General features: G+C 39.8%; 1 protein-coding gene and 1 long non-coding RNA gene across 3 annotated transcripts; one reads left to right on the top strand and one right to left on the bottom strand.

Annotated features, from left to right (window-relative positions):
• The first annotated feature begins 2,054 nt into the window (after positions 1 to 2,054).
• On the top strand, positions 2,055 to 3,492 carry LOC147481708 (uncharacterized). Its single transcript, XR_015205740.1, has 3 exons — positions 2,055 to 2,368; positions 2,797 to 3,122; positions 3,206 to 3,492. It is a non-coding gene; the product is annotated as an uncharacterized LOC147481708 (long non-coding RNA).
• A 3,374-nt stretch (positions 3,493 to 6,866) lies between these two features.
• On the bottom strand, positions 6,867 to 8,010 carry LOC147481707 (uncharacterized). Of its 2 annotated transcripts, none has more exons than XM_086579902.1 (2): positions 7,869 to 8,010; positions 6,867 to 7,798 (listed from the first exon to the last, which is right to left on the bottom strand). In XM_086579902.1, the coding sequence occupies exons 1-2, from the start codon at positions 7,986 to 7,988 to the stop codon at positions 7,208 to 7,210; spliced, it is 711 nt and encodes a 236-aa protein (XP_086436028.1). In that variant the 5' UTR covers positions 7,989 to 8,010; the 3' UTR covers positions 6,867 to 7,207. The 2 variants fall into 2 exon arrangements, with proteins under 2 accessions (XP_086436028.1, XP_086436029.1); XM_086579903.1 differs by having other exon boundaries at positions 6,867 to 7,785.
• Positions 8,011 to 23,356: the final 15,346 nt, after the last annotated feature.

Raw genomic sequence — 23,356 nt, 5'->3', positions numbered from 1 at the left:
GCTACGCGTGGTTTTCACGATTTGTAGAAATTTGAATTCTGAAATAATGGTTCCTACAAGCTTGACGTGTGAACTTGGTCATGAGCAACCAAATTCTGTGGGTCCGTATAGTGGCCCCACGTACTCTCACCAGTGGCGGGTCCAACAGTTGGTTTTCTGCAAAATTCGGCATTGGATAGAGCTCATTGCACTGATTGCTCTGATGGTTCACTTGTTGAAGTTGGAGTTCAGGTTCAAAAGATATGATTGTCGGAAGTTTGATGTTTTTTGGCATGTTAATCATGTTCTGACCTGGAAATGTCTTGTTTGAGTCCCGGGCTTTGGTCAAACTTCATGGAGCTTCACATGGGCTAAATCGGAATATAGACACACTATTCCATACTTAAATACTGGTTTTATCATCATTTTTACGTTTATTGCGAAAACCTGTAAAAGCACGAAAATACAATTAATTCATAATTATTAAACACATAATTAACCAAAATGATATGTCTCTATGGGATTTCATATTACAGTTTTGGGTGCTTATCACATTGCTTAGAGGGATAGACTTTATTTTACATCTTGTCACAAAATGATAGTGATCGACCAAGTTTGGAGTTTGGAACTTTAGACAAGGTTGCGTGCGTGACCCAGGTGACACTGGGGCAAGTCGCGCATGTGACCCTTTGGTAACATCAGACTTTGAGATTTGAACGACTGGTGTAAAATAGAACCAGGAATTGAAACGGTATTTCAGAGATGGAAATAGCAGGATGAACTTAGAGATAGGTGCATGTTGTTAGGGATTGACGCTCTAATATGTTTTGGGTTTGTATATGAACCCAAAACAAGTTAGAGACAGCAGTGATGAAGTCTTTTTAAACTATGGAGCTAATTTTACATTAATAGATTTAACTCTCCACCCTTATTTCTCTCTATCTCTCTTGTATTAGGCAAAAATTGGAATTTTTAAGCTTTAGTAAATTGGAGTTCAAGCAACGTAGTAGGGTAATAAAAATAATCACAATCAAATCCTTCTCACAAGTTCCCTAGTGTAGTAAAATTCCAATGAAGTAATCCAAGTGTTCTAGTTTTTAGGTGTGGGATGAAACCTTTGCTCGAAGTGTATTTCAATGCTCACATGAGTAAGGTACTTGAAAAGTGTGTTTTTGTGTGTGTGGCGAAATCCTAACACATGTCAAAGGTCAGATATCAGTTTCCACAATTTTCTCCTAAAATTTAGATTGTTTTTCATTTTTGTGATGGCATGTGCTGATGCGCAATGTGCGTGTCTGTAACTTGTCTTTTAGCCTTTACATGTTGGCGTATCAGATTCGATTGTTGTCCATTAAAGCGAACTTCGTTTCTCATAAGCCAAATGTGCCAAGTTTTTCATGATGCAAAGTTATGGGCTGACTGTGAAGAATAATCGGCCATGTCTTGAGTGATATGGAAGGAACATCTTCAACCAAAGTATGCATATGAACACTAAACCATAAAGTTCGAGAGAAAGGGCAATTCACAAACAAATGACGACATTGGATTTCTTCTTCTCCACATAAATAAAAAGTAGGATTAGTCCGAAAGTGTCTCATTGGCAAGAAGTCGGCAATCAGAATGACTTCATTATGACCTTGCCAAAGAAAGAATCTAATCTTGTATATGAGGTTGAGTTTCCACACAAACAAATTCACTTTTGCTTGACACTAGAGTAGGATCTATCCACTTTTTAGTAACTAGCACCTGGGTCTTCAACTCTTGTAAGGAATTCTGGACTATAGTTCCACCAATATCTAGTGCCTTAAGCCAAAGCATAACCCCTTCGAGCATGTGTTTTGAACAATAACTCGCCCTTAGAAGTTTTGAATAATGAATTACCTACTAATAAGTTACTTTGGGATAGACATATGTAAGAGTGGCCGGTCCTAACAATTTAGATCATGCCCTTCTTGTAAGTCATACAATCAAATATATGGTTTTTGGGCCTTCTCTCTCTTTCGTGAACTATAAGGGCGTGCTTGTTAAATTTTCCCACTTTAGGGGCAAATATGTAATGGGAAAATATTTTCCCACTTCAAAATTTACTGGCAAACTAACTAGCGAGAAAATATTGATTTGCCGCTGCTTGTTTTGTCAATGGCAAACGATTGGCAAATTTCATTTGTCAGATTTTCCTCTGCTTGATAACACAAATTTGGCAAACCCAACATTCGGCAAATCAACTGTTCAATGAATTCAACCCTAGTTTTCCTTCATTAGCTTCTCTCACTCTCTCTCTCTCTGTGAAGTGAAAGTTAGCCGCCTCAACTCTCTCTCCTTGGATTTTACTGTGATTGAATTAACATATTTCACAAGGAGATTTGGTTCATCTCTTTCTTCAATCAAGGTGAGAAATTATCCAGGTTTCACTCATTTTTTTCTTCATTTGAAAATTTATGTTTCTTTTGTATTGTATTCTTTGCTGTTTTTGAATGAATTTGTTGTTCTTGGTTGATTAATTGATAGAGTTGTGTTTTGTCGAGAGAAGAGTTTCTCTTTAGTGTGTGTTCTTATTTGATCAATTGTTTACTTGTCTCTTTTGGAACTTGTCTCTTTGTTGATATATTATCGACCAAAAAACAAACAAAAATGTCGTTTTCCAATAGTATACAAACCTAATCTAACGTTGGACTATTTTTTTTTATTATTATTTTTTAATTTGAATGAGTGTCGACAATTTTGTTCCCTCATTTGATTTGTTTTAAGGGTTTATTGTAGATTCCAGACTTCTTGGACAATTATTTTAGTTCACATTTAACTTTTTTTTTCTCGTAGTTATGGCAAATCATCAGCATACCGGTTGGTCTCCCACGATGGATAAGATCCTAATTGAATTGTTGTTGGATCATACTGTAAATGGTACAGGCAGAACGTCAAATAATGGATGGGAGAGTGAGACCTTGTCCATGATGACTAGGGAGTTGAATCAACGATTGAACTCGTCAGTTGGGGATGGTAATGTACGTTCTAGGATGAAAACGTTGAAGAGAGATTACATAGCTGTCAAAGAACTTCTCGAGAGTACTGAGTTTGGTTTTTCATACAACCAACAAACCAAGTGTATTGACGCTGATCGTCAAGCATGGGATGCGTATTTCAGGGTAATTTACTTGGCTATCTTGTAACAAATTATTACTATGTTTATAACCATAGCGTGCTTGTTAGAAATTGTTTATTGTTATAGGCACATCCCGCAGCGAGACACCTAAAAGGGAGGATGTTTACCTATTTTGCTGAAGCTTGTGTAATTTTTGGGAATGACTACTCACTTCATACTCCGAATGTTTGTGAAAGCTTTGGGCGGTTGTTGGTGACACTCCACAAGCTGCGAGTGTACTTGGTGAAAGCTTTGGTGATACACAAGTTGAGAGTGCTGAAAACGTTGGTGGACTTGGTGAACCTTCTGGTGTGGTTGATGATACTACCCCCTCCCTCCCTTCAATGGAGTATTCATTCCCTGCAGTGGGAGTATTCATGGCGATGACTTCGTATTTGTTGAAGTGTGTGTTGTTGTTGTGTGTGAGTGTAGGTGAGTGTGTGTGTGTGTAGTGTGTTGCTGTGTGTGTGAAGTGTGTCTTTGCTGCTTTGTGTGAAGTGTAGGCGAGTGTGTGGTGTGTGGTGTCTTCTGTGTGTGTGAAGTGTGTGTGTTGCTGTGTGTGAAGTGTAGGCGAGTGTGTGAAGTGTGTCTGCTGTGTGTGAAGTGTGTGCTGCTGCCATTGTGAAGTGTGTGGCTTTAGCTGTGTGGTGTGTCTTCTTTGTGTGAAGTGTGTGTGATGTTTGTGGTGAAGTGTAGGCGAGTGTGTGTGTGTGTGTGTGCTTCTGTGTGTGTGAAGTGTGTGCTGATTTGTGTGAAGTGTAGGTGAGTGTGTGTGGTGTCTTTGTTTTTTGACACCGAACGAAGAGGAGACTTTGGATTAGAGGTAAAGATGACCAACTAAAACTGATAAAGTGAGAGTGTTGATGGGCGTCGAACTACTCACTCTGTTGAGTACCACAAATAGTCCGAAGAATCTTTTGTAATATTAATTTGCTCCATCAACCCGGCCTTTGTAATTGATTTGTCATCCTAGGAGGCTGCTTGTTCGTTGTGTGACTTACGGGTTCTCAATAAACTAGCTTGTGCTCTCACATCTATATATCGCTTTATGGAGATCTCTCAAGTGGCCATATTTGGGTTCATTTAAGTGGGTGAGTGACATGGAAAATATTTGACCTATTGACCATTGTTCGACCCTATCAAGTAACTATGTTACGTTATATTGATTTGCATAGTTACGTGTATGTTTTATTTTTAATTTTCTGCTAAAGATGTCAATGTTTTAATGATGTTTAAATAATCTCACTTTAAAACCAGGTTTTGTTAGTCACTTTGCACCGCTTTTAAATGGAATATTTGCACCATATCTTACCATTCTAACGTCAGAGTACTACTTGAACTTGGCAAAGAGCAGCAAAGCCCTCTCTGCGAGAGACACAAATGCACAATAAACCCCATTGAGGCATTGACCACGAAAACATCACAACCACCCTGATTTCATTGTGCAAGTATAGGCCGGGAACTTGAATTTGGCTTTGTACCAATGAACAATCCATAGGTTTTGGATTGCAGCTTCTGCTCTTACCAGCTGAAGTTTGAAAAGTACATTTTGCTTAAATGATTTTAGGGGTACCAAGCGTGCCTTTACAAAGTTTTGATCACTATAAAATGGCTTTAAACTATATGAGCGAACAACAACTCCTTCAGATATTAAAAATCTGACAAGAATTTTCATCTTTAAGCTTCGGTCACTATGTGATTACTAACTAAACTGACTGCCTTCAAAAGAAAATGTCGACCGAACCCACTTAAATTGATATCCGGCCATATGACCATTCACTTTCTTGTTTCAGAAATACCTATATAATAGACCCTTTACAAACAAAAAACTTGACCGTAGCAGCTATCAAGAAACATATTGGGGTCTAAAATACTCTAAGCCACCTCCCCACCACTATGACTACAGCTATGGCTACCGCTACCACAAACACACACACACTCAATGGCAATGTCACTTATAATGACCAATCGTATGGACAAGGACAAGGACACTATCCTTCACAGTTAGCGAGTGAGGGATTTTCTTACCTCTGAACAATTTGTAGAACATTTTGAGCATAACATAACCCATGACCGAAGCTTTCCACATTGTCCCGTAGGAGTTCCAAAGCTTGCAAAATTAATTGATGATACATGCTTCCCTTGTTCACAGCTCAACCGTGCTTCGTGGATGGCGACATGACTTCAAAATTTGGCTTCCAAGAGTCGACAATTTGGAGGATCGACTCTCGATACAAGCGAACATATTTCCTGATCTGTCCGAGTTAATGCAGAGATTTTTGAAGGGTCTCCTCCGATTTCTTCATGGAGAACCAAAAGATTTTCCCCAGAATGTACCCAAGGTGTTAAGTCATAACAAGTCTTCGATGCACACATAAAACACACCACCAACAACACACACTACACACACTAGCAAGACACACGTATTCACACAAAACAATGCGACTCACCTACACAGAGCACTCACCTGCAAAACTGATGCAAAACATTCGAATACGACGCAAAGAACAAGACTTGGTTCAAATGTAGATTTAATTAATAAATTACAACGCATGAACAAAGACGAATACAAAGTAAAATATCCTTACATCAACAAAGATGAAAATATATAAGTACAACCTTACACGAACAAAGATAACTTAAAGGGGTTAACTAGTATTACACCCCCACTAGATGGGAAATTAGGGTCTCCCCCCTAAATACACACAAAATTTTTTTGGTCAACCCACTTTGACTTTTTTTTTGTGTGTATTTAGGGGGGAGACCCTAATTTCCCATCTAATGGGGAAATCCTAATTGGCTCATCTAGTGGGGGGGGTAATACTAGTTCACCCTAACTTAAATACTTGGTTCAAAGTCTTTAAATTACAACGCATTCGACTACAACACGAAAAGAAACTTAATCATAACAGCAATTAAAACAACTAAAAACACAACTATCAAATACCGGATGTACACCCAATCATCATGTTGCTCAACCACATTATGTCCCATCTTCTCTATTGGTGCATTTGGAATGTCAGAAGGTTTCATAGCAATTTGGGGAGTTGCAATCATCGTCTGGGTCTCTTCGACGGGTCGAATGCACCTACTTAGAATAGATGTAGTAGACATTCCACGCCTAAGGTGAGCAGCCAACTTTTCTTCAGCTTCTTTTATGGACGGGCATCCATAGAACTCCGCATCTTTATAGCCTTTTACTTGAGTTTTACAATCTTCCCAATCTTTGTAAACTCCACGAGTAAAGCCTTCGAGGACTACATAGCAAAAATGCCTCCCCATATCTGTATCACAAATCTAATGTTAAATTTGAAACTAAACATATGTACGTGGACTGTCACCATCAATGGCATTCAAAAGCCACACAAACTACCAAGTTCTAGTATCCAAGAGCGGATAAAATACCAAGTTCTAGTATCCAAAAGCCACATACATTCATACATATACCAAATTCTAATTCAAACACTCATACACTACACACTATATTCAAAACTTGAGACGTGATGGACCAGCCAACTATATTCTATTTACTAAAACCAACTATAAAACATCACATTATAGAAAAAATTTGGCAGAGTCTCCTTTGTATTTCTGACATTTCATATGCACACATCCTGTTTTAACCTGAAAATCCAATAAAAATACATCCAAGGCTTATATAAAACCTCATGCCTCAGTCATAAACCCAAGAATTAAACCAACTTAAATCAAAACCCCAAGTCACATATACAAACAATTATTTCAAAAAGTTTACTATCATTGCTCCTAACTCAACTCACACGATTCCCAGTTCTTGTGCTAAAAGCACCGTCACTCGATCCACGTGTCAGAAGAGTTTCCTAGTGAGCTGGTAGAAACCTATCCTCGTATCAAAAGAAAACTACATAAACTGTATTCTTAAACAACCAGACATCAAGCCTTATATAAAAGACAACACAATAACCAACGTTAATCTATATAAAAGACATACATTCATACATATAGTTAATTCTAATTCAAAATATCATACATATAGCGAATTCTAAATCAAAATATAATTCTAAAATATCCAAAAGACACAAGTTAACAGCCTACATTCTACTACTCGATCTATTTCCCTGACTGCTCAAGCTTTCTCATAAGCCACGAATACTTTAACTGAGGATTACGTATCCCCAAAAAGAACTTAAGCAAGGCCTCATTCTCTACCAACAAATCAAGGGCCCTCAACATGAGATCAGGTTCCATGTTAGGAAGTTCTTCTAAAGCAGCGATTAACAAGGTGGAAGGGTCAACAGGAGTGAAGGCATTAGTTAGTTGACGCACTGCCTCGGTCAACTCCTTGAAATTTGGGGGTGGAGGCATGGCCTCAAGACCAAGACGAGACCTCTTGTGCTTCACTAAAGGAGGGGTAGTAATGCGCCGACTACCAGCTTGTGTAGAATCACCAACTACAAAGCTTTCACCAGGTGAACTATCACCATCATTGGCATTAGGATGTGGACTTGGTGGCTGACTTGACTCTTCCTCTGTATTCTCTGCCCCTTCATCTCCAACTTCTTCATCTAGAATCACTACTTCCTCATCATCGTGTCCTGCATTGCCCCCTTCCCCAGTTGCCACATCACTCCCAAATACAATACAAGCTTCCTCAAAATGAGGAAACATCTTCTTTCGTAGAGGCCTCGCTGTAGAATGGGCCTATAACAATAATCAATTGCTTAGAAGATATTGTAATAATAAGTAGTTACAAGTTAGTAAAATATATTACCTTGCAATACTCTTCCCATGCCACATGATCAGCATCAATACATTTGGTTTGTAGGTTGTACGAAAAACCAAAACCACTAGCCTCGACAGCCGTCTTGGCAGCAAGGTAATCTTTCTTCATTGTTTTCAGCCTAGAACGTACATTGTCATTCCCTATTGACATATTCAATCGTTGATTCACAGCCTCAAAGAACTCTTTTTAAGGTCTCGGGCTTCCACCCATTGTCCGACTTCCTACCTAAACCATTTAAAGTCTTTTCTAACAAGACCTCGATTAAGATCTCATCCATCGAGGGGTACCAACGAATTTGCTTATGCACGGAACAATTGGTTTGGTCACCTCACCCTCACTAACCACACCCTTACCCTTGGATGAGTTGCCCGCCCGCCTAGCCATAACTGTTAGAAGTATCATTAAAATACAAACAAAGAAATAAAAAAAACAATATTAAATTCATTAATAACTAACAACCTCTAATAAATATTCATTAAACAAATTCATAGATAACAATATCCATTAAAAACTGTTTCGACCCCCACCTACGTGGCAAACGTCCATTAGTAGGGGTCTTTATTTTATTCATTTAATCAACAGGGCTAAAACCCAATTTGCAATATCATGGATCAATGTACAGGCCCATTAACTCATGTGTCTAAGGCTGAACCTTAGCCACATGGCTTGCCACTAATGTACATTGATTTATGTCCATATTCATTATCAGTTGACAGTTATATTCTATCACAATTACTCAAGCAACAAGATTACTTGAGCCACAAGGACTCTCTACTCTACCTATATAAATACCACATTATTTTTCATAAAGGAACTACGTGGAAACTTGATCCCTAGAGAATAGATCTTGGGTGCGTAGGGCAGCCATTATTTGGTTCGGGCCATCTCCCCAACATCAAAATCCTCTGTTTCTTAGTGCGTTCGTCACCATTGCTCGTTGTTGGTTGAAGCAGTTTTATCAAAAACATAATTGGCGCCGCCCTGGGGGATAGAGAATTCATTATCACGTGAAACAATCAAGATGGTAAAGCACGAGAAGTAGACCAAATAGTCAACATATTCCTCCTACTAACAAGAATCGCAACCCTCGAAATTCAAATCGGCCGATGCATGAACCGTTGAACAATCAAGTTGCTCCTAGTAGTAGGATCAATTCTCAACATCCGATCAGTAGCAGCCGAACCGCCACCCTCCGCCCAAGAAAAAGGTAAAGATAAGTGCCGCCACCCTTAACAGCCTTTGCAACAAGAAAATCGACAAGTCAAGTAATCCTCCATGTGGTCCGGCCACCGTTTGTCCATGTCGATCCTTCAGCTTGAAATGGATATGGACGTGGACATTACTCTCACGCCAACTAGCGGAAAAGGTGATAGTAATGTACCAATTCACCCCTAATACGGTTGAGCGGGAGTTACGACGAGTCAAAAATTTAAATAGGAATTTGAGAAGGAAGTCGCAAAGAGGCAAAGGTCGGTGGGGCGATGTTGCAAATTCAACAACATCAAGGCTTACCACGAAGGGGGACGCAGCCATTCCAGTGTATGGGACCGCCTTTGACGATCCACTTCGCCATCTTCAAAGAACGCATTATTTCTCAAGCACAATTAACCGTGGCACGCTTCTAGGAGTAATGACCCTATTACTTGTACTTATGGGGAGAATCGGATTGGCGGGGGATAACTACTACCCTAGACATGTCCGATCTCAAAGGGAAGATTTACCTCGAGAAGCAATTTCATGGAAGATCGCCATCCGAGATATGTCCAACATGATTGGGAAGGCGGGCATCCCGCATAAGAGCAACAAAACATGGAGAAGTGGTATAATTATTCCGACCACCCGCCAAGGGTGACTACCGCCTAGACAGTCCGGGTTACAGGGATAGACAAAGACAATCACCGGTCGGAGCCGATCGACGCATCACCAAAGATCTCTAACTCCAATAAGAGATAATGGAAGGTATCCTTCTCCATATGGGCACGACCGGGCCCCCAGGTTGTTCGAGCCAATACTTTAACTCTAACAGAACAACAACCGAAAGAGTTGATTGTGAAAAGAACTTAACGATAGAGAGTCAAGGGATGTAAGAATGAAAAACTTGATACCAATGATGGCGCATTTGATAAGTTTTCAGTCGACATTCAAGAAGCTTACCACCATCCCGACTTCAAACAACCCGATTTTGAACTTTATGATGAGTCGGAAGGAGATCCCGGCTTGCATGTTCTATCGCTCAAAAATAAGTTGGTGTTATGGGGTGGAGATGATCCGCCATATGTAAGCTCTTTCCATCGACTCTAAAGGGAGAAGCATTACCGGTTTAGTGAGTTGCCTTCAAGATCAATTCACCAATTCAATGAACTAGAAAATCAGTTTGTTAATCGCTTCCGCCACAATTGCAAGACGCCAAAGGATGTCGACTCACTTCAACATCAAGCAACAACGTGACGAAGTTACGTACTTTTGTTACTAGGTTCCAAAAGGCAAAGCAGCAGATGTTCCGGTTTTCGATGGGATGCTTCTTTTAGCTTAAAGAAGCATTATATTATGAAAGAGACGAAGTTCAACTTCATTGTAAGGGATCTTTACCACTCTCTAATTAAATATGTCCCTTAAACTTCGATCACGATATGTATGTTAGGGCTGAACAACACATCCGTGATCGAGGAGAACCTATCGGGCGAAAAGCAAAGAAGGGACAAAGATATTCGAGTAAAGATTTTTCTCGAAGCAAAAATTTTAAGCCGGGCAAGGACAATCGATCAACAACATAACGATGGAAAGAATGACAATCGGCAAGTCAATTTCAATCGTGATGGAAAAACTCTACCGAGCTAAAACCGACCCCGCCAATGCCAAGTACTCGCTATATATGAGAAGTTGAAAAGTGGGAATCTTCTTTCCCCCGCCGTATCCACTTTCGAAAGATACCAAAGCGACAAGGGACAAAGCCTTGTGGTGTAAATTCCATAATGACTATGGCCATGAGACGTAACTTTGTCGCCTCTCCGGGTCGGATTCAGAAATTAGTGGAGAAAGGACTTTTGAACGAATATCTTACTTAAAAACTCTCAACAGTAAATTCTTTCTTTTAACTTATGAGCATGTCATTAATGTCTCCCATTCTCATGTTGAGTCTCTTTCCAAAAGTCGAGTAAGAATCAAAAGCGCTTTGAAAGTTAGTTATGTTGGTGAATTTAACCGTATCAACAAAGTCGATTTTGTCAAAGGAATCCGCACCGAGACTTCAAGAAGAGCCCTCCGATTCAATCGATGATGATCTCCTTGGTGTATATCACCCTCACTATGACGCAGCTTATAATTTCGTGTCTATAGGTGCTTCTCGTGGTTCAACGGGTAATGATCGACACGTGGGCCACCTCCAAAATCATTTTCAGTGGATGTTATTCTCAAATGCAACTTCGGTATGATCATCATCGCCAAGACAATCCTATCATCGGTTTTGATGGGACAACATCTTCGGTTTGGAAGAATTACCTTACCAATCAAATTAATGAACAAAGAAGTTGAGCTCGATTTCTTATTGATGGACTCGTCAATCCCACTATAACGCAATTTTTGGGCGAGATTGGATACATTCCATGGGGTCAGAGTCTCCACATTTCATCGCTGTGTCAAGTTCCCATTCTCTCGGGCATATTTGCAAGGTTCGTAGTGACCAGGTATCTGCCCATTCCTGTCATGACAAAGTAATGGATGACTATAAAAAATCTGAAGTTCGAGGTAATACGATCCTTGCCAGTGCCCTGCCCAAGTTACAGTTACCAAGCAGCATGCCCTCCATCTATAATATTGAGGCTCATGTGCAAGGGTCGCCGACAGTGGATCGACTTTTGGAAGTGCAAGTAGGAGATTCAGCAGAAGAAACAACCTTTATTTCCGCTGAACTTTCGAGCATAGAACAACAAGAGTTGGTTTCCCTTTTACAGCGAAATAAGCGTATCTTCGCTTGGAAAATTGAGGAAATGCCGGGAATAGACCCTTCGTTTGCTGTCATAAACTTGACATTGATCCAAGTTTCGGCCGGTTAACCAAAACCAAGAAGAATGGCACCTGATCGGAAGCTCAAAGTTAAAGAGGAGATTGATAAACTACTTGGCGGTTAACTTTATCCGACGAAGTTACTTACCCAAAATGGCTTGCTAATGTCGCCGCAGAAGCCAAAAAGAACGGACAAATCAGAATTTGTATTGACTTTACAAACCTTAACGCAGCTTGTCCGATTCATCCGTATCCATTACCACGAATTTCCGAACTAGTGGATGCCACTTCGGGATTCCAACGCCTATCTTTCATGGATGCTTCTTCAGGGTACTACCAGATCTCTTTGAATGTTGATGACTAAGAGTTCACCGCTTTCATTACCAACCAAGGCATTTTCTGCTACACTGTTATGCCTTTTGGTCTGAAAAATGCCGGTGCAACCTACCAAAAGCTTGTCAATATAATTTTTTCCGATCTGCTGGGGATAATAATGGAGACTTATATTGATGATATAGTCGTTAAATCGAAGCTTACTGGTGATCATCTTTCCGATCTTCAACTTGTTTTTGATAGACTTAACAAGTATAACATGAGACTCAATCCCGCCAAATGTTCTTTTGGCCTCTCTTCTGGAAAATTTCTGGGATACCTCATGACTCGTAGAGGTATTGAGGCTAATCCTGATCAGATACGTGCCGCTATTGATATGTCATCACCAAAAAATAAGAAGGAAATTCAACGGCTTACTGGTCGGCTTGCCACTCTTCATAGATTTATTTCTAAATATTCCGATCGTTGTCATCCCTTCTTCCAGACTTTAAAGGGGGCGGCAACTTGGAACATTGATTGTGAGATGGCATTGCAATAGCCAAGAAATACTTGGTCGGGCCCTCCTATATTGACAAGTCCTTCAACGGGTCAACCGATTGGCATGTACCGGCAGCTACAACTCAAGCCGTTAGTGCCGTTTCTTTTCGGCCCATGATGGTAGACCCGCCTTTTTATTAGTAAGACGTTAACCGGAGCCGAAGTCTCGTTATTCAAAGATGGAAAAAATGGCACTTGCATTGGTTCATGCCGCTCGTCGGTTAAAACCATACTTCCAGGGGAGGTTGGTCAGAGTTTATACTGAGTATCCCTTACGCAAGATCTTTCGTAATGCACAAGAATCAAGCAGATTAGCCGAATGGGAAAGTTATCTTAGTGCATATAGCATTGTCTTTGAAAGTCGTACTGCTGAAAAAGGACATGCTCTAGCTTCTTTGATAGCTGATTTTCCGATTGATGATTCTCCTATTGACGATTTCTTGCACCAAGAAGAATCTATGGAAGACATTCTCGCCACCAATAACTGGGGCTTAATTTAAGACCAACTTGCAAACGCAATTCCTAATCCAATTGACCTATGGATTGTTTATTCAGATGGCTCCCATAATAAATCTGGTCCGAATTTGGATGCTTTTTGTTAAACCCGGAGAGAAGATTGAGAAATTGGCGACTTTGCTTTCGCCGCTTCAAATAACGGCCGAAAATGAGGGCTACCGCTTTGTGCCTTGAGAACGCTTTGAAACTCGGGCTAAAGCTCCAGCTATACACGGATTCTCGCCTTTGTAGCCAATCAGGCTTTGGGTCTTTGAAGCAAGAGATGACCGTATGGCGGCTTATCTTGGTTTGATACATAGCCTTGCTCGACAATTTGATAGCATCTATATCACTCAAAGACTCGAAATGACATACGCCATGTTGATTCATTGGCTTATCTATCCGCCGTGAGAAGCTTAAGAGTCAAGACACATCACCGTGGAGTTCCGAAAGAGCCAAGCATTGACTTTACAGAAAAAGAATTGCATGACTTGTATGTACATGAAAGCAATTACTTGTTTGGCTTGTATGCTAACAAATAAATACGACCCACGATAATCGCACCAATCATGACTCGAAGCGAAAAAAGGAGATGGAAAATTCACAACATGACCATACTTTGATCTTCCATTAGAATCTGTAGATCCATTTTGTTCCTCCCGAATTCGCCCCCCAAACAGATATAGTGAGTTGGCACATGAAGCGATGATAGTCCCGGGTTCCCCGATATGATACTATCAGAGCCAGTGATAATCTCCGATGCGCAAGATTGGCGTCTACCTTATATCCACTACTTGCAAGTTTCTTCGCTTCCGCCAGAACCAAAACTCGCTGAAAGAATCAAACGTGATGCATGGAAGTTTTTGGTAATATCTGTTACTGACGGAAGTTTGCACTTATATCGCAAAGGCTCGGACTTAAACCCTATGTTGCGATGTCTCTCAAAACAGGAAGGACTTCAAGTTTTGGAAGAGATTCACTCCAGCTTATGCGGAAGCCACTCCAAGGGGTGAAGTTTAGCTCATAAGGCTATGACACAGGGCTATTGGTGGCCAGAGATGCAAAAGGATGCAAAACACCTATCTGAGAGGTGTGAGCCATGCCAAAAGCACGATAATATGAGTAAATTACCTGTTATCGAAGTTGCATCCCATGCTAAGCCCGTGGCCATTTGCCAAATGGGGCTTAGACATTATTGGTCCTTTTACCTAAAGCTCCGTGTAGTATAATGATTCCTTCTTGTGGCCACCGACATTTTACCAAATGGGTAGAAGCAAAGCCTTTGGTCCAAATCCATGCTTCCAACGCCAAAATGTTTTTGTGGAGAAATATTGTTTGTCGCTTTGGCATCCTCGCACTTGTATCGATAATGGTAAACAATTCGATGTCAAGAAATTGCCGGGTTAAGTGCTAATTTAAAGATACGGCATAACTTCTCCGCGACCTTATCATCCGAAGTTAATGGGCAGGCCAAAGCCACCAATAAGGTGATTTTGGCCAACCTAAAGAGGCATTTGACTGGCGCCAAAGGAAATTGGGTCAAGGAGTTACCACCGCCTTGTGGGCTTATAGACAACGCCAAAATATTCAACCGCATTATCACCTTTTAACCTTGCATATGGTGTCAAGCAGCCTTTACCTACGTAACTGATTTCCAAGATATCTCGGTTCTACGGTTGAAACAGTTCCAATGACACTACTTTGGCTCACCAAAAGCTCTTATTGATGAGGTTCGCCTCTCGGGGACTACAACAGCTTATTAAAGTATCAAGTCGACATGAAACGGAACTACGACAAGAAGATCCGCCTAAAGTCTTTTGTTCTCAAGAATGGGTTCTCTCAGAGAAACCCAAAGCTTATAGAATCGGAAAGTTTGGAGAAAATTGGCAAGGACCCTACATCATAGATCGCCCAAAGATCTAAGGGGTCATATTTCCTCCGTACTATTTCTGGAAGAATGATAGAGAAGCTATGGAATGCTTACCACCTTCGCAAGTTTTACCGTTAGAAAATTTGTTGCATTTGTACATTACTCCATCAATAACAAATCTATCCATCTATGTAGTTCGCTCTATTTTATCCATCAATAAAGACATTCAACTTCCATTCTCTTAGTTTGGTTGTCATTTTACATTACTCTATTCTTCTCAGACTTTTAATTTCAACAATGTCATTCATTAACGCTCATGCCGAAAAGGTCATCCATATTATGACTTTTTCGGTCAAAGTAAGTCGCATTCATGCCTACTTGACGGAAACCGAAATCAATAAGATGGTTATTCTTGCTCGACCAATTATTGCAATACTCCCACAATACAGTATCCGTGCTGATTCCACTACTAAGGCAATGGCGTTGTGTTTTACTTTGGTCTCAGTTCACGGGTGACGACTTTGAACCTGTGACAACTCCAACAGTTGTCAGGCAGTGCTTCACGTTCGGTACAATATATTTTAACACCTGAATAGCTAGGTTCATGGAGGACGATCATGTCCCCTTTGCCTTTCAATAACTTTCTCCAATGGTTCTATATTGGGAGGTTTATTCTCTCTACATGGGGGTGTCTCGTTCTTTTACATTTATAAATCAACAACACAAAGTTTTATGCAGGTATGTTATCTGACATCACATTGATATTCAATAGCCAACACATACTTTATTTTTATTTTCATAAAAAGAATTTTTAGCTCTACGGTATTACATACTCAAAATCACATGATCATTTGGTTTGGGAAAATCCAATGGTTCTTTCCCAACTTTTCGCATATACAACTCGTACAAATCTTTGTAATTCATCTTCTCACGCTCTAGTTCATCTCCCGCTTCTATTAAAGTCTCTCAAATGTCTTACGGACGATTCACAAGTTGTGCCATTTGCACGTGATCGTAATGGCGAGCCGCTCGCTTAAATCTGCCATTCGCTTGTTATTTTTCTACCTCTTTTTTAAGACGCTTAAGTTCCTCGATCTTTGGTCGCCACGAAGTGACTTCAATTCTATCACATCTGCTTTTAAGTGTTTCGTTCCTCCATTATCTCACAGGCTTTCCCGGAATTCTTTCGTGACGATCTCCTCCGCTTCTTCCGTCCGTCCGCTCGGTTAAGCTTTTGTTTTCCTCTTCTAAGTCTCTGATGGTTCCGCTTAACGCTTTGTTTGCCTCTTCCAATTTTTGGTTGAGTATCTTCACTTTCTATTTCTTCTAAGGCATTGACTTCATTCGAACGATATTTTTTTCTTCGCGACTTTTTCATGAATTTCTTTGGCTGCATTACCACCGCTTTTAACCTGCGGCAAAAAATATCTGGTTTCATCAATCTTTCAGACTTAAACACAAGTGTGCAATAACTGATAAAAAAAAATATATATATATATATACTATCATACCTGGTTCATACTATCGAAAATCATTGACACTGCTCTATCATATTCTCCGATGTTCTCCGTATTCTGGTCACACTTTTGATATTTTTCGAACCCTTCCATTGGCGTAATCCCGGGCGATCCCTTCACTTCGTCTTCCAAACTTGACAATCTCTGCTTCATCTACCAATTTCATCGGATTAGTGTTGGACACAAATTTTTTACCGTCCTAACGCAATAGTAGAATTCAACGGTCAACTTCATCGTTAACGCATTTCGTGGTTTTCCTCCATGAGAAGATTACCCCTGGCCGGTATTTGCCGGTGGTGGTTGGATTTTTGCTCCTCATTTTTTTTTTTGCCGGTTGTTTTCTTTCACCGACTTTGTGATCTTCGCCGCACTATCTTTTGTAAGTATCACCGCTTTCGCTTTTTTCCCCGCCATTCTTTTCGTATATACCAAACCGTAACGAGATATTACATCTCACCACACTTTTACATTTATATGTTTTCTACGGTACATACCTTTTCCTCTTGATGTTGCGATGTATTATCTTCCGTCGAATGTTTTGTGCATTGTAGTCTCGTCCCTCGAGGCATCATACATTGTAACGTTGTTTTTTTCTCTTGATCTCCGTTAAGCCCGCTTTCTTGTGGCACATCTTCTTCTCACAATTCACTTTTTTTGCTTGGCAAACTCAAAGACTAGTTCTCGCTGTGTTAACTTCGCTCCATCTTCTTTTTCACTATCGCTATCGCTGCCAAATATTGCATTTTTGAGACTCTTACTCTTCTTCGCCATTTCACTATGTGCCTCCTTGGACCTATCGGGCCGTTGTTCGATACCCCCATAATGTCGGAAATCAACGATATCATCAAAGTAGCTCAGATCTACCAATCTTTCATCAGAGCATTCATGAAAGAAGAAACGAAGATTGTTCTCCACTTCCTTGTCCAATTCAATGTTTGGTAGTGTACTCACGTTTTCTGTTAGACACAAAAATAACTCGTGTTAGTCAACAGTTTACTCGTAGTACAATTTTCAATACTTATGTTTTGGCTTATGATAAGAGCCCAAAACTGTAGTTTTAACCCCTTAATAATCATACTGTTAGACCAATTATGTGAATAATAAGTAAGAGTTAACACCGACACGCGTTTTTATGCATTTCAGGGCTTCAAAGTCCATTATGTCGCAAAATGTACCACTTTAGCGAGATAAAGGAGCAAAAGTCAGCAGAACTTCCGAATGCCATATCTTTGGACTCAGACCTAGGATTGAGGCCTACCTTATGTCAAAACGACCGGCTCGGAAAGAGCTTTGCAATGATCTAAGCCTTGAACCAATCAGAGGAGCAGAAGTGGACGAAAAGTCTGTGGAAGCCAACTGCAGCTGAAGAGGCCTTTTTGGACTGAAAGAATTGGGTTTTGGGTCTGATTCTCTGGCCCAAAACATGGCTCCAAGCCCATGCACGATTTTTGGATCTGGATGTATAAAAACAAAAGCTTGACTCAGTGTTAATGGCAGTCAATGGTAGATTAATTAGTAGAGAATTAGGGTTCATAGCTTAGAATAGAAAGTAGCCATTAAAATAGCTTCTAGATCTAGATTTAATTGTTTTATTTAATTAGTTTCAAATCCTTTATTAGAATAAACCCTTGAATCTTGTTCTTCATTTGATTAGATCAATAAAGTAGTATTCTTTATCAATTTAGCTTTTGTCATTTACAATTTATTAGATCTAAATTCAATTCTTGTTACCATTCAATTCTTAGTTATTAATTAGATTCCATTATTATTTAATTAAGTAAATTTCAATGCTTTATATTATGTTTAGTTTTAATCTAAATGGAAATGATTATGAATGATTCAAGGCTAAACCTCCATTAGAGGGGTTGAGAAGCCTTGATGAAAGCTTGATTCCGTTTATCGTAGAGTCGCCGTAATTTCTATTCCACGCCAAAATAATTAGTTCACCATGAGAATGGATTTAATTGTTCACATGCTAGTTATAAATTGGTAGAAATGCCATGTGTAATTAGGGATTAGGAAGAACCGATTGTTCTCGTGTAGCAGCTCAATTGATTTACTTACGACTTCGTCGTTAGTGGATTAAGTTGAGTTAAGGTGGAATCAATCCCCCTCTAACTCCTTAACATCGAATCAACGTAGCATTCCCTTAGTATTCTGATAACCGACTAGTGCACTTGTGGGTAGTTGCACCATAGTTTAGTTGCCCCTTCGTAAAGCTCTCATTGACTTTAAGTAGAGTATTGAGACTAGAAAACAAGCATACGGAAGGATTAAGAGTGGAACGAATCACTCTACTCCACTATATCACATAGGATTGAGAGTAGAAAATATCTTTGATAAATAAGCAACAAAATAGTTGTTAGTTTACTTACGTTGTGAGTTCATCACTCATTTCGTAGGTAGACTAATCATTTCACTTTTATCAAATGGCGCCGCTGCCATCTTAGTTTCACTTTCGTATTGTTTTCATAGTGTTAGTACTGTTTTTAAAGTCCCATTTCACCCACCCACCCTTGTTTGAATCATACTGTGGCTGTCCATTTTAGAGTAGAAAAATTCCGAGCAAAATTTACAATCGAAATCCTCCTTTCCCTATGTTATCGATTAATCGAAGCGACCGCCCCCTATGTGGAGCCGACCGCCCCTAAAAACACTGTAAATTGAAAATACCTCGAGCATGAAATACCGCGTGTTAAATTTTTTCGATTTTCGGCGCTTTGATTCGAACTTTGATCTTTCATATTTTTTTCGTTCTAACCTCGCTATATACACCGAACAAAAGCGTAAACAAGACGCTATTTATAAAGCAAGGACGGCAATCAGGTATTCCTTTCTTCCAAACCCTCGCATCTCCTCGTTAGAGGTTTTATACTAGTATATCGTAATTGTTAGGAGTGTTGCATGTTTAGTTAAGCTCGACTTAGTCTTGCATGAGATTAAGGTCCGTAGAACAAAACACCAAACGAAATACACAACAACACCAACAAACAAATCTATCTAGTATACCACACACTACACCTCTAGCTACTATTTTACACACACCACCGATATAATGGGGAAGAAAGAGAGACTCCTCTCTCGGACTTCTACAAAGCCTTGAGCGATAGCCCCAAATCTTGCATCGCTCTAGCAGACCCAATGGGATTTGAGAATCCCTCCAAATATTTTTAATTTGTTACCCGCTTTTCATGGTTTAGACCATGAAAAACCTTATCGGCTACATTACGCGTAGGATTGAACAAGTCTTAACAACATTCCACCATCCTACTTGGTTGGTAATGAAACAAATTAAATTAAGGGTATTCCCTTTCACCTTAGTTGATAAGGCAACCGCCCAAGCACCTAATTCTGTGGACTCGTGGGCTAAACTTGTTCAAATTGTTTATGGAACATTTTACCCACCCCTAAAGACGGATGAGATGGTTTCCAAGATTCATTTCTTTCGACAAAATCCTCATGAATCATTTTCGGAGGCTTGGAATCGTTTCACCGATCTCGCTTATAGAGTGTCCACACCATAACCTAGCAAAAGACACGTTAGTTCGTGCCTTTTTCAAAGGACTTCAACATCACCATAAAGAAGTCCTTGACATTATGAATGGGGGTAGTTTCTTAAGTAAAGGAGCCTCTGAGGCTTATAAATTTTAGAAGACCAAACTAAAAGCGAAATAATAATTGGGGGTAGTGATGATATCCCCGCCAGCCTAGTTCTTCTTCAACAGTTAAGGCCGCCGGTATGTTTGAAATTAAACACGATTCCGAGCTTAAAACTCTAATCGAATCACTCACTAAAAAGGTAGAGGCCATTTCTGTACAACAAAAGCCTATCCCCGTCATGAATGTAAATTCAAACCCATGTAGTTTCGTTGAGTCCCGAAAGCATCCCGACTCCCATCGTCCTATATAGCCTATGAACAGGCTTGTTCCATTAATAGTGAACCTAACGCCTTGAGACAAAATCCCAACTTCGGTTGGAGAAATAACCAACAAGTCACACCCCAAGGGTACAATAATCAATATGTTAGGCCAACGCAAAGCTTTAACCAAGCTCCACCACGACAAGGACAGGGTCAGGGTAATTTTAATAATTATAACAACCAAGTGCAACCTCGACAAGGTCAAGCACAAGGTCAAGGTAATTATAATAATTATAATGCTAATAGAGGTATCGTCCCTGTAAATAATAATTATCAAAATCCACCTATAAATAATTCACGTGAAATAGTTCCAACACACCACCCGACTACTACACCCACACAACCGATCGCCTTTAACACCTTCATACAAGTGAGCCAAAAACTTTTCCAAACTATGGCTCAATCTAACCAATGTGTTCTACAATCCGCTAATAATTTAACCCAACAAATTGGCTCAAGATAAAGCCCAAACCAAAGGTGTGTTGCCAAGTCACGCAATAAATAATCCTAAAACAACAAACACAGCCTTTGAGGTAACGGATAATACTAGTAATGAATTTGAAAAAAGTAGGTGAGATAAATGCCATCACCACTCTCCGCGGCGGCAGAGTGGTTGATAACAAGGTAACTATGCCTATAGTTACCCCACCAAGAGTTCCCTACACCTACTATTTTACTAGATAATCAAATAGAAACTGAAGAGCCTACCACCGTAGAGGTACCAGCCACAACACAACCTAAGAAACAGAAGCCACGGTTAAACATCCACCGATACCATAGCTAAATATAGACGTAAACCACCGCTTCCACAAAAATTAGCCATGTTAACTAGGGATACAAATTACGAGGAGATTAGGGACGTTTTCAAGAATCTAACTATAAACCTTCCCTTCCTCGGCTATTAAAAAGCTACCACATCATGCTAAGTTTCTTAAGGAATTGTGTACTACTAGGCGTAAGACAAATATACCAAAAGACGCTTTTTAACGTAACAATTCCCAACCTTATCCTAAAATAATGGAATTGTTAAGTACAAGGACCCCGGTCGCCCTATCAGACAATGCACCTTAGAGATTCCTATACGACGACATCGTTATTAGACACGGGGCTAGTGTTAACTTACTCCCATTTTATTTGTATAGACAAATAGGTCTAGACAAGATGCAACCCACTAAAATGACGTTGCAATTAGCTGATCGGTCTATTAAGTATCCTAAGGGTGTAGTCGAAAATGTGCTGGTAAAAGTTCAGGATTTCTACTATCCGGCTGATTTTGTAGTCCTCGATACAGAAGTCGCTAATGACTCTGTACCGATTATTTTAGGGCGTCCGTTCTTGGCAACCGCCAATGCGCCATTAATTGCGTGGATGGTTCAATGTCCATGTCTTTTGGCCATCTTGTCGTGAAGTCAATGTTTTAAAACAAGAACACAGCTATTACCCGATTCGCCTATGGATGGAGAGGTTAGCATGATCGAGAGCTTTGCTCGAGAGTATTTCAACAACACGTTCCCCGATAGTCATATGCCAAAAATTCTTTCCTTTGGAAAGTCGACTCAACATTTTCATTCCTACACTAGTCGATACACATGTTATTGATGAGGACGGGATAGATGACTTTCTCAAAGATGTAGAGGACTACCATAGTAATGTGGATATGACCAATCTAGATGAGGAATTCACGAGTTTCTTCGAGTAGGTGACAATTCACCCTATCAAGAACTAACTTGCACAACATCCACCTCGATTCCCTCCTTCCACCCTTTCAAAAGGAATCTCGAGTTTGCACTCGATCCTTTTTGTTTCTCCCCGTGCTTCATAATTTTTTAAATCCTCCTAGCAAACAGATACTTCGGAAGGACAAACTATTTGACACCTTCATTTTCAGAATTGAGACAGGTCCCCTACACACACACAATGAATGAGTTCGCTAAAACCACATCCTCATTGTGTACAAGCTGTCTTTCTATAACTTATCCATATCTACCATATTCTCCACACCCATTCACTTTTCCACACTTATTTACTAGAACACCCACTCATTCAAAAATTAAAAAGAAGGTGCATGATAGGTTACACAATAGGGTAATCCGACTTCGCTTTCATTTCACTAGGTTGAGTCATAGGGAAAATTGGTGTTTCATTGTGTTTGGATATGTTTTCTGTGATATTTATTTATGGAATGATCCACAACTATTTCGGTTGTTGATATATGATCCACTGCATGTTCATACATATATTTTAGATAAAGTCTCGAGTATCTGACTATAAACGACTCAATTTCTGTGTTTGGTGCATTTCCTTTCACTTTAATATATTGGTGAGTGCACCATTAAGGTAACCGGGCCCTCCCTATGGAGTGTGTGGCTGTAAGTACCGGATCCTAAGTCCACGGTTCACATAGGTCACGTTTTCCACTCTTGCATGTTTTTCTCGGATTTTTGAGTCATGTTTCTCTATGGTGTGAATTATGTCTTTATTGCTTATTGTTTTTCTTCTAAAAAAATAAAATAAAAATAAAAATAAAAATAAAAAAAAAAATAAACATAGTAATCTAGGAAGTCTCGAATCGACTTTAAAAGACCATTCGCTAAAAACAAATTTTCTAAGCTTCGTTGTAAAAAAATTTGTTTGGGGTGGGTGTTCGTGTGTTTCGTAATAAATGTTTTATGTCCCATTAGAGTTGCTTAGGCGTTTTATTGTATTACGATTCGGATTGACATAATCTATTAATTTAGAGTTCATTCGCTCGCATAACTTACGCCATGCACGCGACTTCGAGGCGTTTTCCACTATCTCGTA

The sequence above is a fragment of the Coptis chinensis genome, chromosome 8 (assembly GCF_015680905.1).
Source record: "Coptis chinensis isolate HL-2020 chromosome 8, ASM1568090v1, whole genome shotgun sequence".
In the NCBI taxonomy this organism is placed as follows: domain Eukaryota; kingdom Viridiplantae; phylum Streptophyta; class Magnoliopsida; order Ranunculales; family Ranunculaceae; genus Coptis; species Coptis chinensis.
The sequence above is the reverse complement of the archived record's forward strand: the minus strand, read 5'-3'. Positions and strand labels throughout refer to the sequence as shown.

Coding starts and splice junctions, on each gene's coding strand:
- LOC147481707 (XM_086579902.1), bottom strand. CDS start 7,988: ATGAAGAAAGATTACCTTGCTGCCAAGACGGCTGTCGAGGCTAGTGGT. Junction 7,799..7,868: donor CATGGGAAGAGTATTGCAAG/GTAATATATTTT, acceptor TTATTGTTATAG/GCCCATTCTACAGCGAGGCC.